This window comes from Xenopus tropicalis, chromosome 2 (assembly GCF_000004195.4).
Source record: "Xenopus tropicalis strain Nigerian chromosome 2, UCB_Xtro_10.0, whole genome shotgun sequence".
Lineage (NCBI taxonomy): Eukaryota > Metazoa > Chordata > Amphibia > Anura > Pipidae > Xenopus > Xenopus tropicalis.
This window is the reverse complement of record NC_030678.2, coordinates 69,537,683-69,556,778: the sequence shown is the minus strand read 5'-3', so window position 1 is coordinate 69,556,778 and position 19,096 is coordinate 69,537,683. Positions and strand designations below refer to the sequence as shown.

The 19,096-nt window shown below is 38.6% G+C and overlaps 1 protein-coding gene across 9 annotated transcripts in view; it reads left to right on the top strand.

Annotated features, from left to right (window-relative positions):
* smpd2 (sphingomyelin phosphodiesterase 2) overlaps positions 1 to 19,096 on the top strand; it is a 108,409-nt gene that overhangs the window by 55,806 nt on the left and 33,507 nt on the right. For 6 of the 9 annotated variants that reach the window (XM_012955865.3, XM_012955849.3, XM_012955860.3 and 3 more), the window contains 6 exon segments: positions 8,509 to 8,616; positions 8,838 to 8,934; positions 9,010 to 9,086; positions 9,786 to 9,879; positions 14,317 to 14,406; positions 18,165 to 18,247. In XM_012955865.3, the coding sequence (XP_012811319.1) occupies positions 8,567 to 8,616; positions 8,838 to 8,934; positions 9,010 to 9,086; positions 9,786 to 9,879; positions 14,317 to 14,406; positions 18,165 to 18,247 (491 nt within the window). In that variant the 5' untranslated portion in view covers positions 8,509 to 8,566. 9 annotated transcript variants of the gene reach the window in all.

Genomic DNA, 19,096 nt, shown 5'->3' with positions numbered 1-19,096 from the left:
TGCAGCAAAAGTTGAGAGTTGGTTCTTAGGTAAAGTTACAGGGGCAGATTCTTCTTTTCAGTCTTTATTTCTGTTTCCAGTTTGCAAAATCTCCCGATCCCTGTGTGCATCTCTGCTCTGATTGGTCAATTTTACTGTCTGTCAAGGAAGCTGTGCTCTGATTGGAGAATCCACAAGAAGAAAGATCCAATCGGAGCACAGCAAAAACGGGCTTGAGGGCACAGTGCAGAAACGGAGTAAGGTGTTTGTGTTTTTTGCTACTTTTCCAGGGGGGGGCAAGTGCCCCCTCTTGCCCCCTTCTGTGGACGCCCATGCTCACTGCCCTCACCGTGAAAAACCACCTACGCTGCTTCAAATGGAAGCTCCTTTCCTCTAATCTAAAGGGGTGACCTCTGGTGCGCTAATGGTTTTTATGGGAAAAAAGAACATCCCCCAACTGCCTATAATCCCCTCTAATGTACTTGTACAGAGTAATCATGTCCCCTCGCAAGCGCCTCTTTTCCAGAGAAAACAACCCCAACCTTGACAGTCTCACCTCATAGTTAAAATCTTCCATCCCCTTAACCAGTTTAGTTGCATGTCTCTGCACTCTCTCCAGCTCATTAATATCCTTCTTAAGGACTGGAGCCCAAAACTGCACTGCATACTCAAGGTGAGGCCTTACCAGGGACCTATAAAGGGGCAAAATTATGTTCTCATCCCTTGAGTCAATGCCCTTTTTTATACAAGACAGCACTTTATTTGCTTTAGTAGCCACAGAATGACACTGCCTGGCATTAGACAACTTGTTATCAACAAAAACCCCTAGATCCTTCTCCATTAAGGAAACCCCCAACACACTACCATTCAGTAGATAGTTTGCGTTTATATTATTTCTACCAAAGTGCATAACTTTGCACTTATCAACATTGAACCTCATTTTCCAGTTTGCTGCCCAGTTATCTAATTTTGTCAAATCGCTCTGCAAAGCAGCAGCATCCTGCATGGAACTTATAGTTTTGCACAATTTAGTGTCATCAGCAAAAATAGAAACAGTACTGTCTATGCCTACCTCCAGGTCATTAATAAACAAGTTAAAAAGCAAAGGCCCAAGGACTGACCCCTGCGGTACTCCACTAACCACACTGGTCCAATTAGAAAATGTTCCATTTACAACCACTCTTTGTAATCTATCCTTCAGCCAGTTCTCTATCCAATTACAAATATTATGTTCTAGGCCAATATTCCTTAATTTGATCATTAACCTTCTGTGAGGTACTGTATCAAACGCTTTAGCAAAGTCCAAGTAGATGACATCAACTGCCATTCCAGCATCGAGGTTCCTGCTCACCTCCTCATAAAAGGCAACTAAATTAGTCTGGCAAGATCTGTTACGCATAAAACCATGCTGGCACAAACTAATAGTATTGTGAACTGCAATGTATTCAAGTACCCTATCCCTTATTACCCCTTCCAAAAGTTTTCCTACTACTGATGTCAGACTAACAGGCCTATAGTTTTCAGGCTGAGAACGGGATCCCTTTTTAAATAACGGCACCACATTAGCAATCCGCCAGTCTCTTGGCACCATGCCAGACCTCAATGAATCCTGAAAAATTAAGTGAAGAGGTTTGGCAATCACAGCGCTCAGCTCATTTAATACCCTGGGATGAATCCCATCCGGCCCTGGACCTTTGTTTACCTTTACATGTTCAAGTCTCTTTTGAATTTCCTCCCGAGTGACCCATGCGCCAGTAGCTAAATTACTAGAACTGGGCATATTACAAGGGAAGCCTTCATTATCTGGCTCCTCAGATGTATAGACAGATGAAAAATAAGAGTTCAAAATTTCAGCTTTTTCCCCATTCTCATCAACCAACTTACCCCCCCGTGATAATAAAGTTCCCACCCCTTCTTGCTTCATTTTTTTACTATTCACATAATTAAAAAATAATTTAGGATTCTTTTTACTCCTAGCAGCAATATCCCTTTCCATTTCTATTTTAGCTTGCTTGATAGCTTTTTTGTATGCTTTATTTGCCCCACACTGTCTGACGCAATGTGAAAATGCTGCAGCTACAGAAGTTATTTCATATGGCTGTGCTGTGAGGAAGCCACCCCAAAAGAGGTATCGGAAGAGACGTAATCAGGTGAGGTGTTACACCTGTGGTTGGTACGGTCATACTTCCCACACCTGTGACTGGGGACGGAATGAAGACTTCACTGATGTATATGTGACATCTTTTCCATGTGAAGTGGATATTTGTGAAGAGAAATCCTGTGGCACGAGGATGGTCTCTGAGCACTCTGGCACCCCCAATAAAAGTAAGAGACTGGGCCTGGGAATGCGTAGACCTTCAGGCAGGGGAAGTGTCAGGGCAGTTAGTGAGGAAGCTTTCCCCTGTGTATCTCCCCCAAAGGTTAGGGAGAATAAGAATGGTGAGAAAGGGCAAGCGAGGACGTTGCCCATTCAAGCAGGGGGAGAATGTAGGGAGGTAGTGCTGGGTCCCTGCACTTACCCCCCTCCTGCTGCTGTTCCCTGTAGGGGAGCTGGCACGGAGACTTTGTGCTGTGAGCTGCTGCCTAGCAACAAGGTGAACAGCAAGCTCAGGGCTGCCGGAAGTTGCAAAGCAGCCTGGGAGAGGAAGCCAGAGGGAGGAGACAAAAAGTCCCAGAGCTCCAGAAGCTGCATGTGGGCTCAGAGAGGAGCAGCACACGAAGAAGCTGGCCTTTGGAACAGGCTGGTACAGGGAAGGCAGACCCTGTAACTGGAGAGACAGAGATCCTGTGAGGAGTCCTGACTGGAGGAACACACACCTGCAGGGGAATCCCATCTGAGTACCTAAAGGGACTAGTAGTCGCACTGCATGGCTGTGAGTGCTGGACTCGCCTGAAGATTCTGTGTGAATCACCCAAAGAGATCCCTGGAGTGAGTATCATTAAAGTGAAACTAATAAAGGAGCGCTTGAAGATTTAAAGTATATAAACTTTCCTTTGGACTGAGCTAAAGGACTGTACATAATTAGTGAGATAGCTTGCGCTGGCAAAGCTAGTTAGTAAGGCCCTGATTGCCACTTTGATAGGAGTGTTATATGTATTAGTTTCCCCTTTATTTCAGATAAAAGTTATTTCGTTTATAAAGTACTGTGTGTGCATTATTATTGTTCCTAGTGGGGCCACCCGTAGGTGCATTCCCGGATGCCACTAGGTGGAGGCACTGCGCTAATAAGTACCAGGTACCCAGTCTCTCCCAATACCACTGCGGAGTGATTCAGGTTTGTCCCGTGCCATCAGGTAAGCGCCACACGTGGAGTGTAACACGGTCAAAAGTGCCCGAAACGGTGAGGATAGGGTTACACATATTTAGAATGTTTTATGGTAGTTTGCAGTAAAAAGATGTGTATACCCATTTTTGTTTTCTAGGGTCTCTGTACTTTTAGGGGGTTCTTATGGCACTTAATACACATACTCGGTGCTTATATTGCAGCACCCAGAGTGTCCGATGTGAAAATTGATATGCACTATTTTCATTAGGGTGCCTCTATACACCACATAGTTGGTAAACCTGTACATATCAGGCATCAAACTGTTAAGCAGACCCATGGCATTCATATTTAGAATGTTTTATATTGATATGTTACGAAATGTGGGGTAAATAATGGGGGCAAATGCAAGCTTTGAGACAATTTTCAGAAATTACATAAAAAATCAATACATTTAGCTTAGTGACTTTGACATACCTGTTAACAATCCTAATTCCCCTGCTGTTTCTAAACTCCTTTCACTAACATTCTCCTTTTGATTTATCTCTGTGCTCTGATTTCCCCCTCTCACTCCAGTGGAAACACCCTGGATCTGCAATCCCTAGACACGTCTCATCTCTCTTCTTCCTTTGTCTCTCTTCACTCTAAAATCCTAACCATCTCCTGTCCTAATCAGGCTACCTCTGTCTACTACAGTTCACTCACCACTGCCCTTAATGAGCTTGTTCCTGCCAAGAAAAAACACATGAGGCCCAAACCACTCCAACCACTGCTCATACCAAAGCCCTCCAAACATGGTCACATACACTTGAGCACCGCTGGTGCAAATTCAGGTCAGGAGCAGACTTCTGCAGCTACAAACCTGCTCTGCTCTCCTATAATACAACCCTCTGACAAGCTAAACAAACTTACTTCACTGCACTCATTAACTCCCTCTCCAAGAAAGCTGCACAATTTTTCTCTACCTTTAACTCTCTGCTGTTCTTTTCCCCGCTCCCTCTGTGTGCATCAGTCACTGCTCAAGATATTGTAGAGCACTTTAAAAGCAAAATTGACACCATCAGAAGTGACATTGCACAACCTAATCCCCCCCAGAACCACCTCTATGCTGATATTTAGATCTACCTCTCCATCTCGACTTGGATGTTCCAACGTTACCTCAAATTAACCCTTTAACTCCCAACAACGTACGTCGTTTCAGGAAAAGGCTGTATCTACTAACGACGTTCGCATGTGCCGCTTCTGCAGAGAGATTTAAGCAATGACAGCCCCCTGGGCAACAAGCCAGGGGGGCTGTCATGTGTGCCCTGCAACGCGATTTTTCGGATTTACACACACTTACAGCACAGAATTTTTTTTTTTGTTTTTCATTTTGCATATACACTTATATACACTCATATACACACTTACATACTGTCACACTACTTTTACATACGTACACACGTGTATACACAAACTGTAAATGCGGCAAACTGCAACATTTTTAGGCAATTTTCTGAAATGTCATAAAAACCACTAACTTTAGGAAAGCTTTGCAGATTGGAACTTTTGTGTAGAAAGGACTCTTTACCCATGTTGGATTTGTCCGAATATGTACTTTCCAAAAATATATGGTTTTCTGGGTTTTTCTGTATAGTTTGGGGGCGTTACAGCACATAATACGCTGACAGGGGGCTCTGTATGCAAAAGCTGAGTTGGCAGGCGAGAAATCCATATGCGTTATTTTCATAGTAAAAGGAAATGTGTACCCATTATAGATTCAAGCGAATGTGTACTTTCCAAAAATATATGGCTTTCAAATTTAGGGTGTTTTATCTTGGTACCTAATGCTATGTGGGAGATAAGATGCTGGAAGACTGGAAGCTGGAAGCTTTGAAGTGATTTTTTTTTAAAATTTCACAAATTTTGTAAAAACCAATAACTTGGAAAGCATTGCGACTTGATAGTTTGGAGTTGACTGATAGTTGTGCCTATTCTGGATTCCCCAGAATCTGTTCTTTCCAGAAATTTGTAATTTTCTGGGATAAACCTTCTGTTAGTGGAAGTTTTGGCCTTGAAATCTGAAGCAGTGCTTTGGAACTATATAAAACTATACATATATATTTGGTATTGACACGTTCAGGAGACATGGGACTTTCCAAATCAGTTGTATTTTCATGCATAAAATAATTTTTGATTCTGGTATGTGTGTTTATATTATGGAAAATGTGATTTTTTAAAAAAAATGTTTAGACATTTAGAAGCCTATATCTTGTTACAGAATTGGAATTACACCAAAATTCTACCATATTTTGAAAGCTTAGGTTGTCCTGAAAAAAACAATATATTGTTTTCCTGGGTAAACTAAAAGTCCCCCCGAGGAAAGGCCCCTAAAGTGAAACAGTGCAAAATGTTAAAAAACTGTCTGGCAGTAGAGAGTTCCACTTTGGTCCAAAACGGCTGGCAGTGAAAGGGTTTAACCTCTTTAAGATAGAATTGGTTCTCTTTCCCCCATCCAACACCCACATTGTTCTGAAAGAATCTATCACAATTAACAATTCTACTATCACCCCATCTTCCCAGGCCCGGGGCTTGGGGTTACCCTCGATTTTGTTATTAATAAAAATAATGATGCCATACAAAGACATATTTACCCATTTTACATTCGGCAGAATGTGTGTTTTCTGAAAATATGAGGTTTTCTGTGGTCAACTTATTATTTCCCACTTTTACCACACATAAATGAGGTGGTGTATTTTTTAGTACAGGTATCGGACCCCTTATCCAGAAACCCATTATCTAGAAATTTCCGAATTATGGAACGGCCATCTCCCATAGACTCCATTTTAATCCAATAATTCTAATTTTTAAAAATCATTTCCTTTTTCTTTGTAATAATAAAACAGTACCTTGTACTTGATCTCAACTAAGATATAATTAATCCATATTGGAGCCAAAACAATCCTATTGGGTTTAATTACTGTTAAATAATTTTACTAGCAGACTTAAGGTAGGAGATCCGAATTACAGAAAAGACCCCTTATCTGGAAAACCCCAGGTCCCGAGCATTCTGGATAATGGGTCCCATACATGTAGTAGAATTATATGCCGTGAAATATGTATACACAAGCACAATTTCTCAATGGGTACACACTCGAGGCATGGGTGAAGGTGGTTAAGAAATAGCTTTATTCACAATAATCCTATTGTGGGTGGGAGGTGGGTGAAATATGTATGCACTAACTTCATTTTGGGGTCTCTAAATGTCTTGGTACTTAATGCTATGTGGAAGATAAGATGGTTGAAAGTGGAAGATTTGAGGCGATTTTCAGGTATTTCATCAAAACAGCCAGAGCGTCAGATGTAAAAATTGATATGCACTATTTTCATTTGGGTGCCTCTGTACACCACATAGTTTTGTAAATCTATGCATATTGTGCATCAAACTGTTTAGTAGACCCCTAACATTTATATTTAGAATGTTTAAAGTTGGTACTTTATGAAATGTGGGCTATAGAATGGGGTAAAATGCACTGCCTGGTTTATATGCCATGAAATATGAATGCACTGACTACCTCGTTGATAAATGCTAGATACTTTGGTGATTCTATGCACAATTGGCATCAAACTGTTCAGTGGACCCTTGGCTTTCATATTTAGGATGTTTTTTCTTAGTACCTAATTGTATGTGGGCAATAAGGTGCTTGAAAGTGGAAGCTCTGAGGTGATTTTTAGAGATTTCATCAAAACCACCAATTTTGGGAAAGCAATGAAACTTCAGAGTTTGAAGTAGAAAGACATGGGTACCCTTTTTAATCTCTGTGACAATCTTAATGCACTGACTTCCCTTTGGGGTCTCTAAATACCAGATACTTTGGTAATCCTATGCATAATAGGCATGAAACTGTTCAGTGGACCCTTGGCTTTCATATTTAGGATGTTTTTTCGTGGTACCTAATGCTATGTGGGAGATGCTTAAAATTGGAAGCTTTAAGGCTTTTTTTTTTTTTTTTTTTTAGAATTTTCAAAAAAAATTTTAAGAACCTGCTAAGTTTAGAAAAGCATTGATGTTTGGTACTTAGGAGTAGAAAGACATGGTTATCCATTTCGGATTTGGCAGAATGTGTACTTTAACCACGGGTAACTGGTCTCCCAAGGGCCATTGCCCTTACCAGTGTTTTGCAAAGAGAGAGAATTACACTCTTCTCCTGCAAATCAATACCCCTTTTAATGCAGCTCAAAACCTTGTTTGCTCTTTCTGCTGCTGACTGGCAATTATTGCTACAGCCAAGTACATTTTCCCAAGTATTGCTATATCCTTCTCCACCTATTTGTCTAATGTAGTCCCGTATAAGTGGCTTTATGAATTTCAAAACTGGGGGGTCACTTTCCTAGACCAACAGACCTTAGTTCCTTAGTTTAGTAAGTAGTCATTTATATTGCACTGCATTAAAATCTTTGGCATAATCCAAATAGATCACACCTGCTGCAGCCCCCTTATTCAATGTCCTACCTACTTCATCATAAAAAGCAGTTACCATATATACTCGAGTATAAGCTGAGTTTTTCAGCACCAAATATGTGTTGAAAAAGTCACGCTCAGCTTATACTCGAGTATATATGGTACTTTGTAGTTAAGCTGAAAACTAGAAAAAGCCATCAGCACGCACACGCGCACCCCCCAACCCCTCTTCCCCCGTGGACGTGTGTGCATTCGTGCTTGCTTGCCAACGTACTTGCATCTGCATACAAAGGGAGCAGCGTTGGATTGAAGCACACGTGCGCACGCACATCTTCATACGAAGGGAGAGCGCACATAGCACAGATACCAAGGGAGCGCACACAGCGTAGGATTGAAGCACACGATTGAACAATGGGAGTGCACACAGAGGAGCGCACGCAGAGAAGTGAACACAGCAGGATGGGAGCGCATACAGGGGAGTGTACAGCAGGATGGCAAGTACTTGATAGTATGGCAGCTTCCTTAGCCTTCCCAACCTGACAGTTAAAAAAAAATAATAAAAGGTTAAACAATGAAAACTATGAGGCAAACATTTCTCTCTCCAACTCCATGCTGTTTATGTATTTAACCTAGCCCCATAGTAAAATAATTTCCCACCCTAGGCTTATACTCGAGTCAATAAGTTTTCCAGTTTTTTTAGGTAAAATTAGGTACCTCGGCTTATATTCGGATCGGCTTATACTCGAGTATATACGGAACATTTGTTTAACATGAATTACACAGTTTTTCCAATATTTGTCTTTTGTCCATTTATGACTTTTCCAGCTTCATTTTCACCAGAGAAACTGTGTTCAGTTAACACAATACAGAATCTTCTGCCAGAATGAAGTCACAGGAGCCAGTTCAGCTGAGTATTTTTGACCTTAATTGTTGGTGAGTTTTATTGTGTGTGTGTGTGTGTATATATATATATATATATATATATAATATATAGTTATATTTAAAATGGAATAAAGCCAAAACATTTTTGGGATCACTATATAATGTGCATAGTCTTTTATAATTGATTTTTTTCCCCATATAGATTTTGGTATAATTTCCCTACTTGATATTAAAACCATGTGTTATTTTTGACTTGTCTCTCTTTTTCATAGGGCTCTCAGATTCCTCAGTAAAAAGCGTAAGGAACGGCTGGCTTTGATTGGGCAGCTCCTTAGTCAACAATGCTATGACCTGGCTCTTCTACAGGAGGTAAGATAAAATTTTTGGGGAGGAAAGCTAATACCTTGTATGTGAATTTATTTTGATGTACATCTTGTCTTATAGATCTGGAGTGACAAAGATTATAGTGAATTAAGACATCGCCTTTCAGATGTGTTTCCATATACTCATCGGTTCAAGAGGTATGTGACTGACATAAAGTAAATTAGCATTTTATCCCAAACGTTACCTTTTTTTCAAGAATTCCAGTGTCCTCCTTGCTCCACAAAATTTGTCAAAATTTCTTGTTTAAATTTCAGGCAAAGTGGACATGTTTCAATATAGTTCTTACACAGGGAGGATAAGGTGTTTCCCTAAATTCCATTTCATTTTCATATCCTGGCCAACAGTGTACTTTATCTGACATATCAAGCAGCAGGTAAAATAGACAGCGCACAATGGGCCATACTCATTATAACTGCATTTCTAACACTATCCATAGTACCTGGATATCAGGCAGAAACAGTGAACTTCACAAATAATTGTATAAAATGAATATTTTTAATTGTGTGTCCAATGTATGGCTAGCTTTAATGTGCAGAGAATGCAGAATGTAATAGGCAGGAAAAGGCATATTAACTAATGTGTTTCACTGCACCTATAGCATAGTGCAAAATGATTTTGCTAGGTGCTAGACATTACAGTGGCATAGCGTAGAAACTTTCTATACAGCTTTTTTAGAAACACAGATTTTCTCACAATTTTGCATATTCTACACTGAAGCAGCTTGATAAAAAAAAAATGCTGTCTTCCCTTCATGGCATTGTATTGCTGATGCTTTAAAACTTATTTCTTAATGTTGCCTACAATGTTCTTATTGTCCTTCTTATATCTCATCACAGTGGAGTCATAGGCAGTGGCCTCTGTGTCTTCTCTCAATTTCCAATCATTGACTGTCTTCAGTATCAATTTTCTCTCAACGGTTTCCCCTATATGGTAGGACAATATGGCATTTTTAAGTCTGAAATAGCATTGTGTTAGTTCATTGTGGGGTGTTGAACTACATTCAATATGTTATTTGTTTGGAACAGTTTGGGATGATTACATAGTACAGGTTACTCATTTACAAGCAAAAAAATCAAATTTTCAGAAAATCCAGAGTCCATCAAGTTCAACCATTCCAAGTAAACCCAGCACACACAAACCTATACTGACTTATCTATACACTCATAGACATACATAAACCATATATACCAACATCAATACTAACTGTAGATTTTAGTATCACAATATCCCTGGATACTATGCTTGTTCAAGAACTCATCCAAGCCCCTCTTAAAGGCATTAACAGCTGCAACATCTGCCATCACAACATCACTAGGAAGGGCATTTCACAACCTCACTGACCTCACTGTGAAAAACCTAATCTAAAGGGGTGGCCTCTGGTGCGCTGATTGTTTTTATGGGAAAAAAGAATATCCCCTATTTGTCTATAATCCCCCTCTTATGTACTTATGTACAGAGTAATCATGTCCCCTTGCAAGCACATTTTTTCCAGGGAAGATAACACCAACTTCGACAGTCTAACCTCATAGTTTAAATCTTCCACCCCCTTTACCAGTTTAGATGCACATCCAGGGGCGGGCCAAGCCGACCGGGCGCCCTAGGCAACCCGGTCAGCCAACTAGATCGGTCATTGCCTCCGCCGCTAATGACAAGCGTCAGAGGCAATGACAAAGTAGCACTAGGGGTAGGCAGGAGAGGCTCCTGCCTGGCGCCCCTCAATCGTTGCGCCCTAGGCAGCTGCCTCTTCTGCCTACCCATAGTTCCGGCCCTGTGCACATCTCCGCACTCTCTCCAGCTCATTAATATACTTCTTAAGGACTGGACTGGACTGGGCCTTATTTTTGTTATCTACAAAAATCCCCAGATCCTTCTTGATTAAGGATACCCCCAACACACTACTATTTAGTGTATAACTCACAATATTATTTCTACCACAATGCATAACTATGCACTTGTCAACATTGAACCTCATTTTCCATTTTGCTGCCCAGTTTTCCAGTTTTGTTAAATCACTCTGCAAAGTGGCAGCATCCTTGATTGAACACTGGCCGAATTAGAGAATGTCCTTCAGCTAGTTCTCTATCCAATTACAAATATTATGTTATGACCAATATTATAATCTCATGATTAACTTTCTGTTCGGTACTGTATCAAATGCTTTAGCAAAGTCCAAGTAGATGACATCAACTGCCATTCCAGCATCAAGGTTCCTGCTCACCTCTTCATAAAAGGCAACTAAATTAGGCTGGCAAGATCTGTTTACTGAAAAATTAAAGGAACAGTAACACAAAATTTTCACTTTAAAGATATCAATTCTATATACTTTTATTAAGCTATGTTACTAGGTAACCTTAAAAAAATGCAATATTGTAAGTGGTTTTTTAATAAATTACATTGCCACTGTCTTACTGGGCCAAGCTCAAAAGGCGATACGGCGATGGGGTAGACTTCCGGTTTAATCCGGCAGTTGATTTAGTGCATTCTTCGGAGTCCTTTTTAAAGTAATGGCTACTAGTGATCTGGCACAGAGAGGGAAAGGAGAGGGATAGGAGATGGACCTTTTCTCTTCTTCCCCTGCATCTGCATGTCTGTTACAAGGATCGCTGCACGGAGAAAGGGAGGGGGTGGAGGAGGAGTGGAACGGAAGCAGGCTGCGAGACTTGAGAGAGATGGGCTGCCTGAGCTCAGTAAGTCTTTGGTAAAGTCATTTTTAAAAAAAAACAAAAAAACACATATACTATTGCAATCTTTCTATTGTATATTTGCTAATAAAAGTATTTAGAAAGGATATATTGAATGTAAACATTTTGTGTTACATTTCCTTTAAGTAAAGAGGTTTGGCAATCACAGCGCTAAGTTTGTTTAATACGCTGGGATGAATACCATCTGGTCCTGGACCTTTGTTTACCTTTCTTTTGAATTTCCTCCTGAGTAACCCATGCATCAGTAGTTATATTACTAGAATTGGGTCTATTAGAAGGGAAGTCTTGATAAAATGGCACCTCAGTTCTATAGACAGATGAATAATTTCTTCTTTTTCCCTGTTCTCATCAACCAACTGACCCCCCCCCCCCATTATAATAAGGGTCCCACCCCTTCTTGCTTAATTTTTTTACTATTTACATATTTAAAATATAACTTTGGATTTCTTTTACTCCTAGCTGCAATTCCCCTTTCCATCTCTATTTTAGCTTGCTTGATATCTTTTTTGCATGCTTTATTTGCTTCCTTGTACCTGATGAAAGCTTCTGCTGTCCCAGCTAACTTGAATGCTTTAAAAGCACGTTTTTTTTTTTTACCAACCTCAACACTAACACTTTTACTCCACTATAAAGGTTCTGCTTTGGAATTCCTTTCCTTGTTTACAAGGGGAATATACTGACTTTCGTACTTGCTAAGTAATATTTTAAAGATATTTTTCTGTGTTCTGAGACCATGTTATGATCACTGTTCCCTAAATGTTCACCCACACAAATGTTAGAGATGAGTTCAGCATTATTAGATATAACCAGGTCCAAAAGAATATCATTCCTAGTAGGTTCTTGAACTGCCTGAAATAAGTTGTCATTTAGCATATTTACAAACCTACTAGCTTTTTCTGACTTAGCCACCCCATTTCTCCAGTCAATGTCCAGATAATTAAAGGAAAAGTAACACTAACATTTTTTAAGTAAAAAATCTATTCTACCCTACACCAATAATTGCCATATCCTGCAAACCACTTAGTATTTTGAATGCTTTATTACAAAATACCTGCTAAAACTTGGCTTCTGGTCATTTGAAATAAGGCGATACAGCAAATGAAGGAGCAGCATCCACTATGTGACAATCGATTGATCGAGCCTAGCCTTCCTTCTGTATAGGAAGGAGTCAGGCTAGGCTAGATCAATCAATCGTCGCATAGTGGATGCCGCTCCTTCCTCCAAATGACCGGAAGCCAAGTTTTAGCAGGTATTTTCTAATAAAGCATTCAAAATACTAAGTGGTTTGGAAATTTTTTGTGTTACTTTTCCTTTAAAGTCCCCCATGATAACAACTTGACCTCCTCCATTTGCAATAGTAGCTGGGCCTCATCTTTTTTACTTATACAGAGTGGTTTATAGCATACACCAATAATAATTTTCTTTGTAACCTTTAGCCCTGCTGAAATCTCTACTCAAAGGAATTCCACACTGTCCCTGAAAATTTCTTTAGCACATGGCTTTAAATCTGACTTTATATAAAGACAAACCCCTCCACCCGTTTTAATCCCTCTGTCCCTCCTAAAAAAGGTGTAACCATTAAAATTCACATCCCAGTCGCATGTTTCATCCCACCAGGTCTCAGTGATACCAATTAAATCATAATTTTCAGTACATGCAAAAGATTCCAGCTCTCCTAATTTACCTGACATGCTCCATGCATTAGCCAGCATGCAGCTAAAATTACTACTTCTACATCTGATATTTACATTAGGTAAAACAGTACTTACTATTTGATGGTCACTAAGTTGCATAAATCCATACTGATACCGAAACAAACCTACTGGGATTATTTCATCTTTAAATGATATTTAGAAAATGTAAATTATGGTGATCTAAATTATGAAAAGATTCCTTATCCAGAAAACCCCAAGTCTTAAGCATTCTGGATAACAGATCCTATACCTGTAACTTAAATTACTGTCAAACTATAGATTTGTAATTGTGTGTGTTCATATTTTTGTCTAGCACTCCATATTTTTATCTTTGTGAAGGTATTTTAGTGTTTTTGCACACATGGACATTAGGTTTGAATCAGTAGCTGCAAGTGAATCAGTTGAATTCTGAATTAGCAAAACAGATGCTATGTGTGCAAATCTGGGGAGAATGCTTTGGGTAAAAAAGCATAGTGATTTGCATCCAAGATTGCATCATGGACTTTGCATTTGTTAATAAACTGTGTTGACTATGAGTGTCCAACACAACTACTATAGCTCATGTACAAATGCAAATATTTAGAGAAAGGAAGTCTCTATATATTTGCAATTATGGGTTCCATAGTGATTGTGTTGCACACATAAAATAAAAATGTTGCCTATTGAGTGTGTATATTCCTGTGGTAAGCAACATTGAACCTCTCACTCCTGTATTAAATCAAATCTATATTGGACTATTATTCTGTAAATCTTACTTATAGTCATTTAACCCCACATGTAATAAAAGGCACTTAGTTTGCTCAGGTTCAGTAACCCATAGCAAACAATAATATTGTTGCTTAGCAGTGACCAGTTAATGCTAACGATTGCTTGCACCTGGACAAATTAAGTGTATTTTATAACATATACCCAGTTTTATTTTAACAATTATTTTTGAAGGCATATGCGCTACTATTTTTTCTTTTCTCTAGATGAACCACGGAGACTGGTTCTGTGGCAAAGCTGTGGGGTTGGTCAAACTCAAAGCCTATGGATTCTTGTGCCATGTGTACGTCACACATGTAAGTAATTCACTCGGTGTTTGTTTTTTTTTTTTTTTAAACCATCGGAATATAGTGCAGTGTTAAACAAGGGCGCATTAATCAAACATACAGATTACATATACTTATAGACACAGGAGGTAAAGGGGTTTATAGTGTGTTACTATATAATATAATAATTCTAATCTAGGTGGGGTAAGAGTATGCATAATAACAGAGTGCTGATTTGAGTAAAGAGAGTCAAAAGAGAGGTGAAAATTGGCATATCTAAATTTAGCAAATCATGGTAAATATTTTACAAACTTAGAAGCTTATAGTTTCACATGTATTACAAAAGGCTAGCAAATTAAGTAGGCAGAGGAGCATTGGGATTCTGTTCCCTATCCCTTTGTATACATTCCTAAACTGGAATGTGTGATAAAGTCACACACAATTCTCTTTTGCATTAGGGGTTAGAGCAGGGGTCCCCAAACCCATTGCACTAAATTACCCCTTGTGTGCACAATCGGTTCCTAGGCCCATAAGCCCATGCCTGCACACAACCCCCCCCAACTCATAAAATGTTAGGCACCCCCAAGTGGCTTTAATCACGTACCTTGTACCCCGGGCTGGTGCCCCTGTTAGGAGAAAACAGCACCAGCCCGGGGTACCTGTAGGAAGCGCTTCCTCCTTCTGGCTTCGTTTCGCTGCAACTACACGAAAGGCGAATGCACAGTAGAGTGAAAAGCCGACTTCTCTGTTAAAGTTCGGCTTTCCACTCTACTGCGCATACGAGCGCTCGTGAAGACGGAAGGAGGAAGCGCTGCAGGTACCCTGGGCTGGTGCTGTTCTCTCTGAACAGGGGCACCAGCCCAGGGGAAAAGGTAGGCGATTCAAGTCACTTGGGGGTGCCTAACATTTTGGCACCCCCAAGTGACTTTGCCTTTCCTTCTCCTTTAATGAGGTGATATTAGGTCTATTGTATTTGCATTGTATAGGTTTAGGTTATGAGAATTGCAATGCCACCCTCTTTAAAATCAATTCTCATCTACTTAATACCTAGAAACATAACTATATCAGTTTGAGTTTTGTGACAGCATCATTCTGTCAATATTTTACCTTATGATTACCATATATATGTTTACATTATAAATACATTATGATAACACCCCTTTAGCACCTCTTCCCCAACATAAAGAACCCCTACTTGGCTAGTTTTTCTTCATAACTGAGACTTTCCATATCCTTTACCAGGATAGTTGTCCTTCTCTAGACTCTCTTCTATTCAATAATATCCCGTTTGAACACTGGAGACCAAAACTGCATGATGTAGCACATTTGCCTTTTCTGTATCAGCTATAACCATATTGTTACTATAATCCAAAGGAGCCACACTCTCAACCTGCATCTTCTTATTATTAATATACTTAAAAATCTTTTTGTGATTATGTAAGATTTTTGACTATATATATATATATATATATATATATATATATATATATATATATATATATATATATATATAATAATAATACAATATTAATCGTCACCCCTCTTACTAGGGTTCTGGTTCTTTTGAGAAGCAGACAAATAACCCACACCAATAAGTGTATATTAAAATGAATATATTGAATAGCAAATCAATACACAAGACAAGACAATATATAATAACACAAGACAATATATATACATTATTTACATTTACAGATTAATGACAAAATCAACATTATAGCTACCGATAAACAAAGAACATGGTGGTCTGGTTCCTCTTCTCAAACCATGGCTTCCTCTGGTCTGTCTCACATCCTGCCCGTTCACTTCTGATGCAGTTCTCCCCAGGTTGTTCCCCCAGGTTCGTCCTCCACCCAGGTTGTCCCCCAGGTCCCCCTTGACCACTGTCCAGCCCACATTTATACACCTTTCAGCCACTGCCCCCCGCATACCAACTGATCAGATGGGATTGATAAAAACCACACCTTGCCCATTGTTCAGTAACTGTTGAGTTTTATGGCTTCTCGCAGATGTAATGTCCCACCACCATCTACATAAAAACCCATTGATATGGAGATTTGGCTTTGAGTTTAACTTGAACAACTGGTTTATAGTAATCAGTAGAACACCCCCCATACTCTGTGTATAACACATTAATATGTATAAAGACACAAACACATATGTATATAACACAAATAATGGCACCCAAGATGAGCAATTTCTTACAATTAGTCTTAGCTACTGCTGCACTGTGCTCCTCATTTTCTATCTTTGCCTTCAGGATTGCTGTTACAACACTTGTTAAATTCTTTATAATTATTAAATGCCGTTTTTGTCCCCTTTAATGCTTCCACATTTAGTTACTATTAGGAAATAAATGAATAACTGTAATGATTTAATATGATTTTAAATTACAACCATTTCTATTCTGTGTTTTAGAAGAAAACTACATGCCCCAATCTATGCGCTGAAGGACACCCCTCAAAGTGATACTGACACTAAAATACTATTTTTCAAAATAGTAATGTACATAAAAAGTTACCTATAGATCACGTTGATCATTTTTCACAGAGAGGGCTGCTTTTTTAAGTAATTGCTACTTGAGGTCCCCACACCTGACTGTTTTGCCAACCTGACTGTCCCTTCTCAGCCTGTCAGTTATAGCTTTTAATGCTAATGGACTCCTGCTGCACAAATATGGCAGCCCCCTCATAGGGGATCAGATAGGTAATGTGAAAGCATCAGGCAAATTTATGCATAGCATGGAAATACAATGTTATGATAAATGTTTAATTTTTGGTGTCCGTATCTCTTTAAGGAGTTAAATTAGTTTTTCTAAAATTCAGTTGCCCCAGTGTATATTTGCTTTCTGCACCTGAATAAAATTGGGATTCTCAAATGTAAACTCGATATCTTCGTACAGCAATGATCGAGTTCAATTTGAATTTATACCATGTCGAGTTTATATGACTTTGAAGGCCAGAAAAAAATGAATTTTAGTAAATCAGCCCCCATATGAAATAACATTATGGTCACTATTACCCAGGGGTTTAACCACTTATACATTTGTTATATGTTCTGGGTTGTTAAGAGATTACTAGATCTAGTACAGCATGGTTTGTGGTTGGCTTCTCAACAATCTGTGACCTAAAACTGTCATGCAACAAGTTTATAAACTTGTTCCCATTTACTGTATTGGCAGTATGCTTGACAGAAGTTATTTAACAAAATTAATTTTATGAATGGCATGGATTTTGTGGAACTAAGTGTTGTTGACATAATAGATTCTGTGATATAAAATCTTCCTTTCTGGAGTCATTTACAAGATTATATATTTTGTTCACTTTTCTTACATAGTCCTTTTTGTATGTATTTACAGAAATTAGTTATGTTACATGGATTTCTGTACTTCTTAGAGACAAAATACATACAGACAGAATGCATGTTTACATTTACAGAATGTAGTTTGTGATATTATTCTTTTGTGAACAAACTTTGTCATTTTTAAAATATGGCCTTTGCATTTTTTTACCGGTGTATACGGGCACAATTATATATGTTCCATGTGAGAAATTCATGCTTTGTCAAAAATGTATTGCAGATATTTTTGCATACAAAATGTTGCCTTTGTAAACAAAATGTACTTGGGACAAACAGCACTCCATGGCTCAAATCCATCTAAATGTTACTTTCCGTTATAATTTTATCTAACTTGGTAGTATTACAACACTGTACATTATACACTGTATACTACTCCATTATTGTTTGCCCACAAAGAGGACTTATAGAATTATTTTATTATATTCTAGCTTCATGCTGAATATTGCCGTGAAAATGACTGCTATCGGTCTCACAGAATACTTCAAAGCTGGGAGCTTGCACAGTTTATACGGTGAGAGAAAGAAAATGCAATGCAGTTTTTAGTAATAAGGTGTGCAAAGGACTAAAGTCAAGACATAGGTAAGGACATTATCAAAGTACAAGTACTGGATATTTGTGTAGCAAGAACTATGTGAAGAAAATTATGTAAAATATAAAGACTGGGGAAAGAAAGGGTCTCAAAGTGCCATATTTCCAAATTTATTGGTCAAGAACAACAAATTTGAGTACTTAGCATAACTAAATATTACCAATGCAATAAAAAATACATTGCAAAAGTAATTAGATCCTGAATTAATTCTTAGCCAACTCTCTCAGGATAACAAATCCTAAGCTAATTTTTTTTGTGTGATGTTCTTATTTCAATGCACTGAATGTTTAATTTACTATTTAATAAGATATTATCTAGTGCTTAAAATATTCTATTGGCATAAGTATTAAAAGGGAAGTTCATCTTTATAACAGTTTCTGATTACAATATAACAAAAAAAAAAAACATTTGTTTTATTAACAAAATAAAGCATTTTAATATATCTAATTATAAATAAAAAATGTGCAGTTTCTCAATCAGCCACTCCCTCCTGATAAATTTTGCTTGAATTGTCAGCCAGGAAAAAACAAATAAAGGGGTATGCACAGTAAAGATGGGTTTCTGCATTTCCTCCACTATCCCTATAACAAGATTCTGACGTAGACAGGATCTTTCATATAGGGATGCACTGAATCTAGTTTTTCTGGTTCTGCCGAACTTCCAAATCCATCTTAAAGGACAAGGAAAGGCTAAGTCACTAAGGGGTGTCAAAATGTTAGGTAACCCCAACTGACTTTAATCACTTACCTTGTACCCCGGGCTGGTGCCCCT